Source organism: Seriola lalandi, unplaced genomic scaffold (assembly GCF_002814215.2).
Source record: "Seriola lalandi dorsalis isolate HSWRI2012SDOR001 ecotype SW California unplaced genomic scaffold, Sedor1 jcf7180002054614, whole genome shotgun sequence".
Taxonomy (NCBI): Eukaryota; Metazoa; Chordata; class Actinopteri; order Carangiformes; family Carangidae; genus Seriola; species Seriola lalandi.
The window spans coordinates 161,341-180,388 of NW_019525167.1; the positions used below are offsets into that span (position 1 = coordinate 161,341).

General features: G+C 41.2%; 1 protein-coding gene across 5 annotated transcripts in view; it reads right to left on the reverse strand.

The window, feature by feature from the left end:
- cadps2 (Ca++-dependent secretion activator 2) overlaps positions 1-19,048 on the reverse strand; it is a 179,678-nt gene that overhangs the window by 107,223 nt on the left and 53,407 nt on the right. For all 5 annotated transcript variants that reach the window (XM_087177619.1, XM_023419961.2, XM_087177620.1 and 2 more), the window contains exon 3: positions 14,950-15,282. In XM_087177619.1, coding sequence (XP_087033745.1) covers positions 14,950-15,282 — 333 coding nt within the window. The remainder of the gene's footprint in view (positions 1-14,949; positions 15,283-19,048) is intronic.

The following is a 19,048-nucleotide window of genomic DNA, read 5'->3' on the forward strand; positions in this document are numbered from 1 at the left end:
AACAGTAAACAGTATTTGTATAGAAATGATTCTGTCCATTCAAGTGGTTTCAGCTGTGAAAATGAAGTGATGATGCTTTGATTAAAACATCTCTCTGACTTGCCACTTTCTGTTTTGACATTTCTTTGCTTATTTTCATTTTGTATCATTTTAATTTTGTTTTGAGAACTTTAATTTCCTTTTGTTCTTGTTTCAGTTTTCAGAGAGTTTTCAAACCTAAAAACAGGTCTGATTCCTCTAATCAGAAATTATCCAACAAAAAAAAAAAAACTAAACTAATTGATGCTCCAGTAAACTTTAACTTCACAGCCCACTTCTTTGTTTGTGATATTTTGGACTTGAAGAAATGTAATTATGCAGCTGTGCACTGCTGCTCCATCGAAAGAAGAATCAGTTCAAATCAGTTGTGTGCATCAGCTTCCTATTTTCTCTCTGTGTGTTTTCTTATGTTTAAAACGTGCCTTAAAATGGTTGGAATGACTGAAGTCTCTCGATACCTGATAAGGATTAAAGTATTTCCAAAATCAGTTTGTGTGTTTGTGCAGCATCAGTGAGCAGTTTTTCGTGGTGTGATAAAAACAACCGCTGCAACGCTGTTACTTTGCATTCCTGCTTGTGTCTCTGGTTAATTACACTCAAATCTAATTAACTGTGCTGAGATAACGCACGATGCAGTCTGTCCACCGCTCATCAAACTCTCTGTACAGCGCACAAAGACGTTTGTACAGCAGATTACACATTGGCAGAATCAGCCAATAACAGAAATAACACATCCTGCATTCAAAACAACAACAACAAAAATCTCATTCTGGGTTTCAGACTCAAACAGACTGTGTGAAGCTGGAGAAGTAGATTTCTGCTTTAATGTTGTATACGCAGAGACACAGCAGGAGGTGCTAAGTGAACAGAACAAGCTCATTTAGTGAATAAGTTAAAGGTCCGGTATAATATAAAGATCTCTGTCCATGTGCAGTGTGATTATAGATCAGGTCTAGGTTCTGTATTAATACTGTGAAAGTATCAAAGCCTCAGTCCACAGAGAAATGCACACAGCCTGTATTCAGAAACTGAGCCTTAAAACCAGCCGTCAGGACTTCTGGAACTTTGTGATGTCACAACAAAGCAGTCACCTGGACCCACCATCCAAACCTTGCAGGATTTGGTTTCTCTGAGTGTTTTTACCTGAAATCTGCTATATTTTTATTGGACCACTCAGAAAACAGTCAGCCAATCAGAAGAGAGGCTCAGAGCCTCCTCTCTTCTGATTGGCTCACCGACCTGCTGTTACTAGAGCTCCAGAGAGAAGCCTGAGAGAGGAGATGAAACTACACTGAGATGGTTTTTGGTTCTTAAAACCACAAATATATCTTCTTATGGATCAACACTTCAAATAAAACACAGAAGAAGAAGAAAATAATGGAGCTTAAAAAGGAAAAGAAAAACAATGTTTCTCAGTTTAAATTCTCAAACTGGAAAAGGACTGATCTTCACTTTATCGTCTTCAAAACTTCAGTTAGAGTGAAAGGAGTTGTGATGCAGACATATATTTGACTTCTGGAGAAGAGTCTGTGTCTACAGACTCATTATTTAATTGATCTGAAATTAATTAGAGCTGCTGATTAACCTTCCTGCACAGTAAGAGGACAACAGAGACCGTTACTGACACATGCACATGTTTGACTGCAAGGACTAAAATTAACCAGCAAACACACACACACACACACACACACACAGATCAGGGTACATGCTGGCTTTTGTCACTATCACGTCCATCATGTGGTCTTTGTTGGCAGCCCTTTCTAATTCTGCCTCACAAAGCATTTCTATGACAACCAGCCTTTACATGCAGCCGTTATTCAAAGTCTCGGCAGCGCGTCAGAGGCTGAAGCCGCACATCAAGCTGTTGACATGGACACATTAAAAACGCCTCGTTTCAGTGAAGAGATTCGGCAGTTTAACACAGTGGTCTCAAGAAGAGGGGGAGAAACCCTCAAACCTGAAAATTTGCTGCATTGTTCACTAATCGGGAAGGTCGTTGGTTCGATTCCCGGCTCCGCCGGTCCACATGGGCAATATCCTGAACCGCAAATTACCCCCAATGCCTCATCAATGTGTGAGCGTGTGATAGTAAAGCGCTGTATGAGTGTGAGAGTGAACGGGTGAATGTGGCTTGTAGTGTAAAGTGCTTTGAGTGGTTGGTAACATTAGAAAAACTCACGTAAGTTCTGACACTATGGCCTTCGGAGGACGCGGCCTACGAAGGTGTGGCCCTTCGCAGCCGTCATTGACCGTGAAAGGCAGACTCATATTTACGATGTTGTTTGTTGCCATATTATTTTTATTACCGGTGCGCAATGAATCATGGGATAGGTCGGCCAACTAAGGATCCACCGGTTGGTGCCTTTGTTGCCTGGGGAAAGACAGATGCACTTGAAGGAGCCTTCGAAACCGGACTAGTCGCGCCACAATGACGTAATCGGTCTTCGAATGTAGCCTCCGAAGGATGCAGCCCCTGAATTGGGAAACGGTTTCTGTCACAGAACTGGCAGAAGTCGTGTTTGTCTTGTGATGAACTGACTAGAACCACAGGAGCAGTGAACGCAGCACAAACATCAAACTCCTGAAGATGCAAGTGAAAAGGTGATTTGTCCATCTCTTCCTTGCATCATGCATGTCCACAGGAAATATCAGCGTGTCTGGTTCTCTCTCTGCACAGAACACTGAAACATTAATAGATCACATTTTTCAATTTATTAGTTCCGGTCGCAGGAAAATGTAAAAGCGTTAAATGATAAATTACACGGCCTCGTTCCCGCGACTGAATGTGTGTCCTTCAGATTGGAATTCATTCAGTGTAGCAATGTCTGAGTTTTTCCACATGCACAAAAGGCACAAAAAGCAAATGACTCTTCATGTGATGAAATTAAATGGTGCGGAAGCCGACACAGCAGGATGTGGCAGTCTGCTGCTCAGTTCTGGGAAAGAAAAAAAAAAAAGAAAAAAAATACCACACTCTGTTATATTCAGAAAACGTCCCTGCAATCAGAGCGAAACACTGCGTAACAGCAAAGAATAAAAGGTTATACATAAGTGAACTGATTGTGCATGGCAACAGAGTCCGATCCTTTCTAACTGGATGCGTCTTACAGCTCAAAACACTCTGGGACTTGTAGTTGACCTCTCTCCGAAAGTTGTTACGGTGTTGACGCAAAATTTTTATATTTCAGCATCTCGTTGTTTGAGCTGATGATTCACGCCGGAGAGCCCATCACTGTTGTTCCTGTGTCTATTTCCAAACTCCACACTGATGCTAAAAATAATCATCGTTCATTACAAAACTCCGGTAAAACAGTGACGTTCAAGAAAACTGACAATAACAATAAAAAACTTGGGTGAACCAATGAGGCGGATGCTATTCCCAGAAGTATTAATGTTTTTATTTTAGCAATCATCAGATATTTCATCGTCCTTCTGTGTAGAACAGTTTTACCATTAAAATAAAATAAAAAACTCTCATGGTAAACAGCTGTCTTGTTGCAAACTGAACGACCTGCTGTGCACAGCCGATCAAGACTAATCATCTGACAAAGAGATGAAGGACTGACAGAGAAAAGACACAATTACACCCTACCATCAGTTACAGCAAAATTCAAAAGGAGGATGGATCAGAAAAAAAATGTATCTCCATTTAGTTCAAAAAGCAGAGACAGAGAGGAAAATAAAATACCAAAGAAGAAGAAGAAAAGCAGCTTGTTTTGAAGAGTTTCCTGTCGCTGCCGATGGCAGAGCTGCAGCCTGGAGCTGCTGGTAATTTATTAGAGCTTCATCTACCTGCTTCTGGGAGCTAATGAGACACGACACGCAGTCAGAGCCAAAACAGAAATCAATGGATCCTTTTCACAGCTGAGTGGGCACCTGGTTTTGGCTAAAACATCCATTAATAAAAGAACCAACAGGGGTATAACCACCAGAGATTACTGAGCAGAACTAAAAAGGCTGCGATAGCAATCAACCCGTTGGGTTTGGTCCAAATGCCAGTTTGCTCTGATGCGTTCAGGGCCGGCGTGAAAGCCATTCAAACAACCAGACTAAACAACCACCCAGAGGACGGTCTGAGGATCTGCGTCCAACCGCATGACTAAAGCCAGCGTTCCCTGTGATCAATGGACATCAAAAGTTTACAACTTTAAAACAATTCCACAAGTTTACTGCAGAAAAGGTTCATGCGTCAAATTGCATGTATTACATTCCTACCATCATCAAGACTCTGCTGACCCCTGCACTTTAATTAATCATTTACCCTGGTGGTTCACCGCCAGGCTATTTATAACTGTGCCTTTTAATTATGTTGTGCATTCAGACTCAGAGTATGAAGTGGGAGTTAAAACTGGCAGCATTACGTTTTCACTCGATTACTGAGTGTGATGTCGATGGAAGATAGAAATGACTGGAAAAAGGGAAATAAATTCCTCACAGTGGTGAGATGGCTGCTTGGAAAACAAAAAAGAAATCCTCTGACTTTTCATCTAGCACCTTAAACATGTCCGGAGTTTGAGCAATACTTTGGTTTATGATCAAATACCTGCAAAACTAAATGACATCAACATCCATCAGCCTCAGCAGCTCATGTTAGCATGCTAACATGCTAAACTAAAGACAGTGAACATGGGTAAACAACAATATGCCTGCTTAGCATTAGCATGTTAGCACTGTTACTGTAAGAATGTTTCCACATTGTTGATAGCATTTAGCTTAAAGCACTGCTATGGCTAGCCTCACTGAGTCACTATCATAATGTTAGCCTCCGTGTTCTTAACTACAGTCCAGTAGTTTCATGACACTGACCCTCCTGTTTCCAAAACAAGGGAAAAGGTAAATGATATTGATTCAGAGATTTATCGTTTTTCTGCAACCAGTCAAAGATCCCAGGATTATTCTCAGTGCACAAACGGCCAAAAGATGCTGCTCTCTGCTTGACAAACCCTGACCTTCGTTAGTGAGGTATGGCCACACCCACAAAGTTGATGGAAACTTAAAGATGCAACGGCTGGTAGTCAAGCTAGCTTCCAGAGACAATAACCGACTGTGGCCACAAGAGGGCGGTAAATTACAAGACGGATGCAAACAGGCAACATGAGATCCTTTATGAGACAAAACACTGTTCTGAGATCAGATGACAGAACGCCATTGGTTCACAGTATGAACCGGTCAATAAAGTGCTCCTGACTCTGTGCTGAGAGAATCCAAAAGGCCTCCAGCAAGAAGTACAACTTATTCTCTTGAGTAATATTATATCATTTTCATTGTAATTGTACTGAAGTCTGTTATGAATATTAAAATATAATAAATATCTTCAGAGATTTTGAATAATTGATCAGCAAATACACACATACATCCACAGACACGGGTGGCGGACTGTCACAGCTGTTTCTCCTCGGAGACCAGTTGATCTCAACACCTGGACTGTCCCTCCCTCAACAGCTGCAGGTCCTCTGTTCTATTTTTATCTGCCTATATCATTTCCACCACTGAGACACAAGTGTGCTCGTCTCCCACCCCCACTCACATCTGTGCAGTTTGCATTTTTACAGATATTTGGTCGATAAAAAACAAAGTCTTCGGCTAATCTATTCTTCTTCCATACAAATCATAACCTCCGTAACCTCAGCTGTAATTTGCTTTTTGAAAATCTATTTATTTTTCTTCTTCTAATAGATTATTATGAATAAATTAGGAGCTGGTAAATTATCACAGCCTGATTTTATTACGCTGTTTAATTGGGGGCAGTGAAGCTTTTGGGGAATGAGCTGTTAGTCGTGAGTCATTATCGTCACATCTCCAGCATCGCAATAAATATTTAACATGGTTTAGTTTTTAACAAGCCCCAGATACGAGCAGATGAGTCTGAATTCAACAGACTGTTAGTCAATTAGGAATTTCTTTAGTCCAGTTAATGAGCCATTAGGATGTTATTTACAGCACAAATAACAAAAAAAATCTTCACGAAACACTAAATCTGTATAAACGAGGCTTTAGGTGACAGGACTGTAAATGGACGTTCATATATTCACATCCTAACTGCCTCAGTGGTTGCAAACTGTAGTTGAAGAAAGTAGTAAAAAGTGACTAATTAAACTGATTCCAGAGGCAGGAAGATTAATAAATCATTACTGTGGTCTGGAGGCCAGACAGAGCTGAGGTTCTCCTGCTGCAGAGATTCGTCCGCCTGATACTGAAACCAGACCGGAGGGAGGAACGACAGATTTCCTCAGCACAACGAGCCGAGTGTGAGATTGAAGGTGAGACACGAGGGATCACTGGTTTTTACATTACCTCCATATTTTTTTGATTAGAAGTTGAGAACACAGTTTCCCTGTGCTCAACTGGTTTATGATGCGAGAACACTGTTGCTAAGCAACAAAACTGGACACCGTCTTGGTTCCTCTTTTAAAAAATGATAAATTTCGGTGTCATGACGGGTCGGCCTGCACTGGCACTGATGTGTTTTTTTTTTCCTTCTGTGTTCATCATGACTTGTAAAATCAGGACTATCGGAAAATAAAAGTCATGAATCAGCAAGTTGAAGTCTCATGAATGCAGTGCCCCCCACTCGACTGTATATACCTTAAGTTCACATTTTTTAAATTCACACGTGCCCATACCTACATTGCAATAGTTTCGGTCACTGCCATCATTCCTCATATTCATCCAATGGAAATGATGAGGAACAAAATCCACAGTCCTTCTTCCGTGTAAAAAATTAAACCAGAGTTTATCTTCAGCATCAGAGTCAGAAAAATCAAGTGGGTATCTTTCAAAGTCTCTTTAGTTCACTCTTTCACACGAAGAAGACATTTTGGGAGAGTTTGGGAACTTTGGTAGGCGTTTACTTAATTTTTCTATGTCAAACTGCTGGAGCCACATTAGGTTTGGTTAAACTTTGGAAAGTATTTTTGGATGTATAGAGAACCAGGACTTTTGTCCCCCATGTCTTCCATTGGAACCACATTCAGGAAGAATCCCTTCAAGGTTAGTTCGGACGGGAGGAACGACTGCAGGAGGTAACTGTTTCGAAACTTTATAATCATAATGACACCATTGGCATTTAGATTGGTTCCCTATGAGTTTTTCTTTCACTGCACAATTCTGTCTGCTATTGGGAACAAAATTTTTGCGGAAGAAAATGAAAGCTCGATTTAAGGTGCCACTGCGCAACCAAAACAGAAAGAGGATATCACTTTAGTTTATAACCACCAGTAGCTTTCCCTCTAGGGAGTGGAAATTGGTGGTCGGTATAACAACTGGAGTGAGATAAGAATATATTTGTTACAAGGCAGTTGAACTGTAATTTTTCAGATATAGAAAACAGAGAAGTCATGAACCCAGTGAGCAGTCAGAGAAGGTTCAGTCTGACATCTTTGATCCTGACCGCCTGGAGGGTTCACTTGGTGTTAACGCAGCAGTTAGTGACACCGTCCTCCTTCAGTGCTGATTTGTACATCTTAAAAAGTCCCTACATTGATGTAGTGATCCCTTTTAAACCTTAAAACTTTTAAAGCTTTGCTCCTCTGAAAAAAAGCTGCCAGATTTTCCCACTTTCTTTTGTGGCTAAATTCTGACTTTAGTATTTTGTGACAGGGGTCGCACCAAGCTGAGCCGTGACCGAGCACGACCCTTCAAGCTGGAGGCGTGCTGGTTCTCACAAACCTCAGTAAGAGATGAAAAACTCATCCACTGAACCAAAAAGTGCAGAACATAACCATATGCTGTTGTGACATTCTGCTTGGTCACCAAAAAAAAAAAAAAAATCCATTTCCTGGCTTCACAGTAAAAGTCTCCTACTTGTTAACTTTTAATGTGAAGCAGAAGCTGCAAGAGATGTTCGGTCTTCACCAGCTGAATTTCAACATAGCTCAGATACAGCTTTAAAGCATGTCAGCATGGTGGTCCTGCTCTATGAGGACGGGGAAATGACCAAAGGCTACACTAAAAGATTTGACATTTGACACTTTCACATTTGATTTAATTTTCGTTTCATTTTAGAGATTATATATTTCATTTGACATGGGAACATCTCGGGATCCACCCAAGAAGAGCTGGGAATCGTTACTGGGGAGAAGAACGTCTGGAGAACTTTGCTTGACCTGCTGCCAAGCTCTCGATTTACCACTCCATCTTCGTTCTGACACTCACCTACGATCGTGAGCTTTGGGTCGTGACTGAAAGAATGAGTTTCCCCTGCAGGGTGTCTATGCTCAGCCTTAGAGAGGGAAGGAACTCTGACATCGAAGGGAGCTCAGAGTAGAGCTGCTGCTCATTCGCGTCAAAAGCAGCCAGTTGAGGTGATTCAGCCATCTGGTTAGGAAGCCTCCTGGGCAACTTCCATTGGACTGGCAGGAGGCATCGAAGTAGACCCAGAACATGCTGGAAAGATTATATATCTCATCTGGCCTGGGAACGCTTTGGGAGTTGGAGAATGTAGCTGGGGTGAGGGACATCTGGACTACTTTGGTTGCCAAGCTCTCAATTTATCAGTTGATCTTCGTTCTGACCCTCACCTATGGGTGTGAGCTTTGAGTAGTGACCAAAAGAATGAGGTCGTGGGTGGGCTCAACCTTAGAGATAGGGAAAGGAGCTCTAGCATTTGGACGGAGCTCGGAGTAAAGTTGCTGCTCCTTCTAGTCGAATACCAGTTGAGGTGGTTCGGGCATCTGTTAAGGATGCCTCCTGTGCACCTTCCATTGGAGGTCTTCCAGGCACGTCCAACTGGTAGGAAGCTTTGGGGAAGACCCAGAGGACTCACTCTGGAGGGATTATTTATCTCATCTGGCTTCAGGATCCACCAAGAAGAGCTTTGAAAACATTGCCGGGGGAGAGGAACGTCTTTACTACTTTGCTTGACCTGCTGCCACCACGACCGCAACCTCGGATTAAGTGGCTGAAAATGGGTGGATGGATAAATAACACTGACCAATTGAGCTTTGAGAAGTGTAAAGAAGATTACAGGTTGTAAGATTTGAATGAAACACTGGAAACACAGGTGAGGGTTTAAAAATGGAATTAGCTTCTGTTTCTTTTCATTCCTCCCCTCTCTCCTCCTCCTTCAGCCTTTCTTCTCCTTTCTATTCTGGTCTCTAATGAAGCAAGACAATAATAGAATCTGTCCTGGCAACAGACACATTGTGGTTGTTATACAGGCGAGGATGATGTCTCAATGGGCTGTGAAGTAATCTGTAAATGGAAGCTATTTACGTCCGGAGGCAGTTACAGAGAGGCAGGGGAGAATCGCTGAGGATTACTGACACAGTTTCCCCCGGAGGGTTGTTCTCAGAGACTCTCTCGACTTCTGGACAGGTCTGTAAAGTCTGTTCACCCAAAGTGATAAAGATCTCTCTCTCTCCTCCCTCCGGTTTGATGTGTCCATTTTTTGAGATGTCTTATCACGATAAGATATGAGCCTGTCTGGTGTTTTCCCCAAACCACTTCTCTTCTCCGTCAACTAGGCTGGTTCCCTGTTGCATCCAGTCTAGACTCTGTTGCTGGTCTACAGGGCAGTAGACCAGCAACATACCTTGGTCAAACCCTACACTCCAAACAAAGCAAGACAATGATTACAAAGACTGGAGGCGATGGAAGTGAACAGTCTGGCCTGTGTGGAGGTCATGAGTCAGCAGCGTGATAACGCGGAGAAGGTGGAGGAACACATGGTTTTATCGCTGGCTCCAGTAGGTGGCTGCAGGAGCGAGCGACAACGAGGTGGAGAAATAAAACTACAAATCAAGCAGAGAGTAATTAAGAAAAATAAACTTTCATTCAGCTGACAGAAGAACTTCTCTTCGTGTCACCTATGTTAATAAACTTTACTTAAATAAAGTTTTCATGTTAAGTGTTGATATTCAGCTTTATAATTGGGTCATTCTCGGTTTTTCTTCCAAATCAACAAATGCAAGTTGTTCATTTTACACAGAAAAAGCTTGATTTCTTTTCTCAGAGCTGCACTGATCAATAATTTTTAGATTTCCAATGAATCAAGTGACTCTGTATAAGGTGAAAGGTGCTTCTGGATTCTGCTGAGCATCAAACTATAGACAGACAAAGTTAGAGACGAACTAACATTCAAAATGAGGACACTGATACAGTTCCTTGGTTCTGTCATTAATAATTAGCTACAGTTAATCAGTGAAGTCGTTCAGTACAACGCTGTAATGACTCTTTGTTCTAAGTCTTTGTATTGAATCTGTTCTCGACTGACTTCATGAGGAGTTTGACCTCCTTCCTTTAAGCCGCCGTTCAGATTTTCTTTTATTCCCGTAGCTACTGAAAGGCTGAATCTGTGATGTAATACAAACACCTTCTCTTCATAATACCTTCCTTCAAGGCTCTAAATTTTTAGTCACGCTTATTTTCTTTCCAATACAGAACGGTTTTATTGTCATCATCTTTGACTTTTTATTTTTATTTTTTTATAAATATATTCTATGTAACTTCTGTCCCCCAGCGCGGACTGCTGCTGCTGTGACCTGTGTGCTTAATGATCGCCTGCAAACCACATTTACTTTGGGAAAATAATCAATGTGAAGTTGAACTTTCCATTACAGGACATAAATGGTCCCAAGATTAAAGTCTTTTTTTTTTAAGGGGGTTCAGGCCAAATCAGCAAGAATCAACACACACACACACACACACACACACACACACACACACACACACACACGCACACACAGGAAGGAAAAAGCAAAGGTATATAACACACTGTTTCCTGAAGAAGAGTAAAAGCTGCTAAAATATGAACACGGGTAAAATGATGAACTACCTGAATACCACCTGAGGAACATTAATTATTCATATTCCTGCAGTCTGTGACCTTCAAATATGAACTTTCAGCATCAGCAGATTGAGGACGACTGAGATCCACACAGGTCGGGAGACGGACTCGAGAAGATCTGAACCGTTCAGACCTGGAGACTGAACAAACACGGTGAGTGGGATTACTAATAATCCTGAATGTAGGGAGGTCAGAGGTCAACAGCTCTCCTGCAGCTGGTAGAGCAGCCACGATCCGATCAAGACACAGAACTCAATAACATTTTACTTCCCCGTGAACGAGTCTCTCCTCTAAATTTAATCTGTTTTTTGACCAAATAAAGGAAAAGATTCAAACTGATCACGTTTTGTTTCACAGGAAGTCGACTTAATGCTCCAATGATTTATTTTAAAGAATTTGCATCGGTTGTGCACCTGCAGCTGGAGGAATTTAAATCTCACAAAGAAGTGTAACCTGGTTGATACCTGGGGGATAATGGGTTATAATTATGATGATTTCAGCTGGAAACAAAGAAAGAAAGAATAACTACTGCATCAATTTGAAAAGTTTAGATAAACACGTACAGAACTGTTTACACGATGAACAAGAGACAAATTCCCGACTCACTGAGCTTCTGTTTTAAAAAGAAATATAAACAATAGAAAATTAAATAAATTTTGTCCTTTGAACTGATGCCTTGATGTGAAGTTTAAATGCGTTTAATTACTGTTCACTGAAATAATTAATTTGCTTTTTTACAATTAACATCTACAAAGCTGCAGAGCTGATTATTAAATAAATGAATGGAGCTGAGTCACGAGAAGATTTATGAATGAAGCTCTGAATTTTTGCCCAAACGATGTACAACAAACACGTTATGGTTTAAATTCTTGGTTCAGCAACACTTCACCAAGTGTCCACACCTGCAGAGCTCAGAGGAAACCACTGCACTGTGTTTATTACTGTTTATAATGCAGAGGACACAGGAGCACAGGGACTGTAACTCTGACTTTATGGTCTTTAATGCAAACCCACATGTGTGCAGAAGCTCTGCAGCTACAATTAGCTGCATCCATCTACTGAAGTGCTGCTATTGTCGGGTTTTCCTGCCTCTCTGTAATCCTGGAAACTCATGTTCAGTCCCATGACGCCACTTCCCTCCTCATCTCTTCATCCTAACTCTCGGTGCACATGTCGGCGCTCCACATGCGACAGTACAGAAAAGCGTCGCTACAGTGCTGGAAGGTGCTCGTTGCGTGGATCCAATGGCCGTCTCATTAGCAAGATGCTGAGACCTTGATGATGCTCTGCGGTGTTAATGAGGCTGAAACTCAAAATTCACCGCACCCATGTTCGAAGTTGAATTTATTTTTAATCAGAGTTGTAAAGATGCAAGAAGGAGGCAGCAGTGGTTTATGGGTCAGAGAGGTGAGTTCGTGAGGAGACCTGAGCGCTGTTGGTTTGACTTCCTGAGGGGGGGGGGGGACACTTGTTAATTTACTATATGGACACAGCAGATGCCCTCAGGAGCTTCACCATGTAATTAATGCAGCTATAATAGATCAGTCCTCCAATAAATCCGACCGTCTTGAAGGCCATTACTGCACTGAGAATTACAACAATCTAGTCAAAAAGACAAAGAAGCATGGGTTAGTTTCTTAGCAATTTCAAACTGTAGAATTTGTCTTTTCTTACAAATGTATATCTTGATTGGAAAAAGCATTATAGCCTCCTCCTGAAATATATAAAAATTCACCTTAATTCTTAGTGTAAGGTTTGATATCAGAGGCCAAAGATCCCAAAGTGCTGCTGCAGTGTAACATCACTAACCTGAGGTGATGCATTTTTTATTTTTTTTTTTGGTTTTAGTGTCAGGACAAGAGCCAACAGCAACATGATGCAGCTGTTTCTGCAGATGTTTCTGCAGCTGGAAACAGACTCCTCGGTGACAGAGGAAACAGAATAACGTTGCTGCTTCAGTCAGTTCAGCAGCTGCTCAGGAAACTTCACTTGTTTGTGTTGTGATGTGGTGGAAAAACAAAAATAACAAAATAAGGAATGTAAAAAGACCCAACCGGTTTCTTCATTATGTAACAGGAGCAAGTGAATTGTTGGCTGGTTGCTACATATTGATTATTTAAACACAAATGAATGGTGTCTGTGTGGCCTAAATAGCTCTATTCACTCTTTTCAAGCTTTGTTTATAGATTCTTTATTTGCTAATTTATTGATTCAGTCATTGTCGACCTCTACATCATTTCTATAAAGTGGGGATGGTTTTATATTCGAGGACGAAACATTTTTCCCAACACTGGTTGTCCTGGTTCACTGGTTGTATTGGCTCTTATGTTACTGATTGAGTCTCTTACATTAAAGGAGCTATATGCAAGTTTTTTGCTATTGCTACGTAGCATTAGCATTGACAGCTGTTTACTTATCAGTCTTTCCAAGAGCTTCAGCCATCGTTGAGTTTACAATACAAGAGGTTATTATACGCCTTCTGAAGCAAGTCTAAAGTGAGAGGGATGGGCTTACCAGGCCGGAGCTAGCTGGTTAGCATGCTAACATCAGTAGAAGAAAATAAGTGACAGCAACAGAAGCAAAACAAGAGGGTTGCTTTTCACCTCTGGAGACAGCTGTTGGTGAGTAAAGGAATGAAGTTTGATGCTGAACTCGCAACGTTTCTTCAGTAAGTAAACAGCTGCTAATGCTAACGTTAGCTATGTAGCAGTGGCAAAACTTACAAAAAGCTCCTTCAAAAGAGCACTGCACTGATTTATCATTGCATCTCCTATAACATCATATAAAAACACATCTTTTAATATCTAATTTATTCATAACATTGTTGTTCCTTGTCAAATCCTGGCGCCTAAAATTACCCATAATGCAACTCGACAGCCAATATTCACATCTTACCGACTCCAAACCCCCAGATTTTTTCCATTTCCAACTTTTAGTCTCCAGACCCAACCAACACCGACTCAAACGACATCACTTGAGTCAACGTAGAGCCACAAAGCCTTTATGTAACTAGAAGTTCAGAACTGTTTGATATCGGTAGCAACACTTTTTTTCAACACCAATTTTTATCAAATCCATTTTAACAAAAACAAAATAACTGTATACATTACAGTACAAATTTTAGTTTTACTTTAGTTTTATTTTTAAGTTCAGTCTCTTTACTCACAAACATGTTCGTATAAGTAACCGGCCAATTGTCTGCATTATTAGATCTTCATCCAAGCATGCTGCATGCTGATTGGCTCTCTGACGCTGATGAGATTTACTCATTTACTCGATTTAGTCGAATGATGAGGCATTTTTTTGATCCTCAACAGTATCAAACCAATTCAGTCGGTGCATTAAAGTATCAAGGTTCAATACCCAGCCCTACCTTTAAGAGTGTTGCATTATGGGTTGTTTGTACTCTGTCCTATCATCCCACATAAATGTTTGGTGCATGGATAAACTGCTCTTTAAAAACAGTAATTGTGGTACCAATCAGTAGCCTTTTGAAATGAAGCTATTCACCAGTGACTGCGGAGCATTTTTCAGCCGAGGTGGTTTTAAAAATGGACAGAAATGGATTTTGAAATTTGTTGTTTGGTGGTTTAATTACAGGTTTCAGGCAACCCTTTTAAATTTGTTTGTCTGTTACTCCAGAAATTTCAGTGTTTTGTCCAAAGCTCATGTTGAGTGTTTCCACTAAATGGTGGCACCAAAGTGATAAGTGAGAGTCATTTAGGCAAAAAAAGAAAAAGAAAAAAAAAGACGCCTCTTTCTGCCAGAAATATATCAACGTGACAGAGACCAGTGGAGAAAAAGTCCAGCCTCACTTTAAGGCTTCAACTTTGACAACCACTTTAATGAAGGAAGTTTTATCGTCAACACTAAGACACAATTAAGATTCAAACTCAGCTACAGAAATTTAAAATAGAAAAATATGACTTTTTATTTGTAGAAAGAAGCTGTTGGTTTTCTCATATTGTTCAATACCGTCCAATTTTCTCTACAGCAGCATCTAGTGGATGTTAGAGGAACTACAGCTGAAGAAATGTGGCATTAGATTGAGTATTGTTATTGAGTATTCAATAACAAATACAATGTGCTTGTGTGCTTGTACCTGTTAACCTCTAGCGGCTCACCTGGCAGGCGTTGTACAGCAGCTGGTGCTCGAACTTCCGGATGCCGAGGATCTGCTGGAACATCTCGTACAGCTGCTCCTTGCTGAGGATGAGCTCCGACACGGCGCTCAGGTGCGCCCGCTGTGGCTGCCGCCGCATGTCCTCGTCCCCCCTGTAGATGGCGTCGTATTTGGCGATCCAGGAGCTCAGCACGGTCTCTTTGCTCAGGCCGTCAATCTCCGGGAGGCTGCGAATGCGCCGCTCGATGTTCTTCTTGAAGACCTCGCGGAAGTCGTTGGCCGAGCAGCCGCCGCTCTGAACCATCCGGGAAACGCGCTCGCTCTTCAGGAAGCCCTGCCGAGGATAGAGACAACGATTAACTACTTACAGCATTGATTATAGTTTGATTATTTACTCTTCAATGATTCACCCTTTACAGATCAATTGTACCACAAGAAGTTCTCCACGTTCCAAGTGAGGGAATTTAGATTTCAAAGCTATTTACAAAACTGATGAAAGCAACTTCTGGGTCATCTTCAGACTGACACCAGCACTGCATCGAGAAATGTGGCCCGCTCCTTCATTTCCATGAAACTACAGAGTTGGCAAAGTGTCCAACACGCAGGGTCATCCAGCAAAACAATGAACTCGGATCAACTTCTGCTGCAACACAACGCTCCGTCATCTGGAAATGCAGCACGTCGATGATGATGTTTGGTTGTAGTAAGAAAAGGACAGTAACTAATAACGGAAATGGTAAAACCATGACAGTGTGACAGCGAACCAACAGGCACAACACCAGGACCCTGAAACCGGAGCCTCAGCCATCATTCATATACAACTGTACTTGTCCTACTATGACATGTCAAAGTCCGACCCGTGGCCTTTTGCCGCACGTCATCCTCTCTCTCCCTCTCACTGACTTTCCTGTCGTTATCGGAATAAAGGCAAAAAATAACTGGAACACACTCGCACTTGTGTTTCAGTGTTTTTAACTTCAAAAGTCACAAAGCGTCGAACAACGAGTGCGTCCCAGCCGGGTTCATCACTTTTTAGCGTCCCCTGGAAACACTTCTGTCGTGTTGTGAGCATTTGCAGATCATGTGTCGTCAAACTAATGAAGATGTTTTCTGAATGTGTTTGTGTTTCGTCTGTTTGAATGTGTTTTCTTAAGCTGCAATGCGTTGAGCTCTCGGGGGCCATCGTACTTTTTTGAGAAAAGCCTGTTTTTCTGGTCAGTACCTGATAAGTTCCCTCTCACCAGCACGCTTTGATTTCTCTCTGACAAATTACTGATTAATGGGACAAACAGCAGCATTGATGTCGTTGCCATCGATAAAGTGGAATTACACAAATGAGCTTATTTTTCGGCTTCACTTGAGAAAAATAATTTAAGCTCCAAACTCTAAACAACATACAAGAAGCTTTGTCCATAAATCTAATCAGGTTTTTAAAGCTGAAACCACCAAACATCCAGTAAACAGGGCTTTTCTCTCCTGTCCGCCTCCGCACATTTTTCGGTTTTGACGGAAGCTCTTTTTCCCAGAATGACTTTCACTGAGTCTGACAGAGTAAGTGTCTCCGTTGGCTGCTTCACCTCTTCCTGTCAGTCGCTCTGAGACTCTGAACAGCAGAACATTAGAACATCAGTGAGACATGGATTCATGTAATGGAGGCCGAGCGCTCGGAGAGCAGCAGCAGCAGCTGACGACAGTTTGAAGAGACAATCAGGAACAAACATCAAACTGGACGAACATTTTATTTCTTTTTACATGTTTTTTTTCCTTCCCCTACAGATGTGCACAAATTGAAATCGCTGCATCGCACCGCTCACACGATTGGGTGATTGTATGAATACTCACAGCCGGCTGCTCACAGAGATCAATTTTATTTCTCCAGCTTGTTTCGGTTAAAACTAGGTTGTAGCTCGTTGTGTGACTTAACACGGGAGCAAAGAGGCATTGTTTCTGTTTTTTTTTGTTTTTTATAATGTTTCGGCTTTGAGTTATTTTTTTTTCTCCTGATAATATCTCGTTATTTCGGGATAACAAGCTTTGTTATCTTGAAATATTTTCGGGTATGACCTTTCTTGGCTTCCGTAGATTTCAAAAACAAGTCATTAAGCTGTAAACAGGTCTTTGACAGACTCTTCGGTATCTGAAATTGAGCCAACATCTTGGAACAAAACACTGAACCTTTAAACCTGGTTTATTCTCGGTAAACTCTCCTGGGTCTGATGCTTAAATAAATTAAATATCAAATGAGGGGAAAAAAAAGGAATTAAAAGAGCAAAAGTAGAAGTTAGAAATCAGTAGAATTCATGTAGCAATTAAAACCTCCTGGGAGCGTTGCAGGTCCGAGTCATGTGACCTGACCACACGTTCATGCAGTAACTTCAGCTTCATGGAGCCCAGGGGGGATGAAAACGCAGCTTTTAACATGTGCTCGAGTCTGCAGAGAGTTTGTGCAATTACATACATACGTACATACATAATGGATAACTTCTCCAGGGGCAGAAACGTTGGCAGAGTCTGCAGCTCTGTGAAGAAGCAAGGATCCAAGTTTCTCTCCATTAGCAGACTCGTCTCATTTATCCTCAGCTGGTGCTCATAATTTAGTTATTCACGTTTGATTAAACAATAATCTTTATCAAAAAGAGAATTAGAGCCAATACAAACACAGACCTCTTATCAGGGTTTTTTTTCTTTTTTTAATCTCACACTGTGTGTTCAAACCAAGTGACAGAATCTTTTTGTAGCTGAGCAATAACCATTTAAGATAATCAATCTCACAGTCATCTTATCTCTAAACAGATAAGACGTTTTGTTTTATGTATTTATTACTAAAAACTAAAGCCTGATTTTCCTCACTGAGCAACACCGTTGCACTGGGTGATAACCACAGCAGTTTATTATTAAATTAAAAAACATTTAAGATGGACATGACTTCCCTGTTTGAACTGCAGAGTTGGGAACTGATGTTGATATTAAAGTTAAAGATATCTAAATAATCGTTTGTTATAAAAGTCAATAAACTGGTGGAAATGACGGAAATAAACTGGAATATACTTTTTTTCTCTCCCTCTTTTTTTCATCATTAACGAAGCATTAAACTTTAATTATCTTCTTTTCTTATTGTTAAGACGGAATTCTTCTTGACGTGAGCGTTTATCGTTGAGATTTCACCTGCTGAATCATCGTTGCATTACAAAACATGGTACTGTATATCGATCAATTGTGCAATACGTTTATTTCATGTTTGTTCATTCATGGAGATCAGCGGCTTCAGGAAGCACAAGGTCTGCAGAAGAGATGATGCGTTACTGAACAAAAAAAAGCCAATAGCTGACTTTTATTAAACTTCCTTAATGTTTTTATTATCAAAAAATCTCCACCTGCATCAGACAGAAAACACAAGCAGCGAACAACAGTTGCTCTGATGTCGCGATTAATTGTTCAGCCCTACCCGACGTATAACTATATTTTTGAGGAGGTGCACGCCAGCGACACCGTAGCTTTGGACCCTAGAGATGAAGCTGCTTAAAACCGATGGTGGCGACAATGTTTGAAGCTTCTCTTACTATCATGTAGGGCTCAGATGAAGAGTCGGATCAGGACGGTTAGCGCAGTTAGCATCTTTTATTTGTTTATGTTGTTTGTTACCTTGTAACTGGCAGTGGCTGACACAGTGTTAGCGGTTGTGCTAATGCTAAAGCTAAGGTTTCTGAATCTGTGTTTATGAGACTGTCATTGGTTCAAGGTGGAAAGACTCAGTCATGGTGTTGATGATTATTTCACTCATCATGTGTCTTGCATTTGATAAAAAAAATCATATGGACTTATGAAGGTTAAAAACTTTTCATCAGAGGGCGTATTCTCGACACGTCCTTACTAGTACCAGAGCGGCTTCAGTCTGCTCTGAGGGCGACGGCGCCCCCTGAGAGCGGCAGACCTGCGGCGCGTGAACCAACAGCAGATGGAGAGGAACCACAGCGGAGCTACGAGAGTAATGACGTGGAACAGAAATCACTTGAATCTGAGGAGTCTCAACAAGGAGATAGAAGCGAAACACCAGAGGAAACAAATGTGTTGGTGTCAAAGAAATCAGCAGTTGGCTTTGA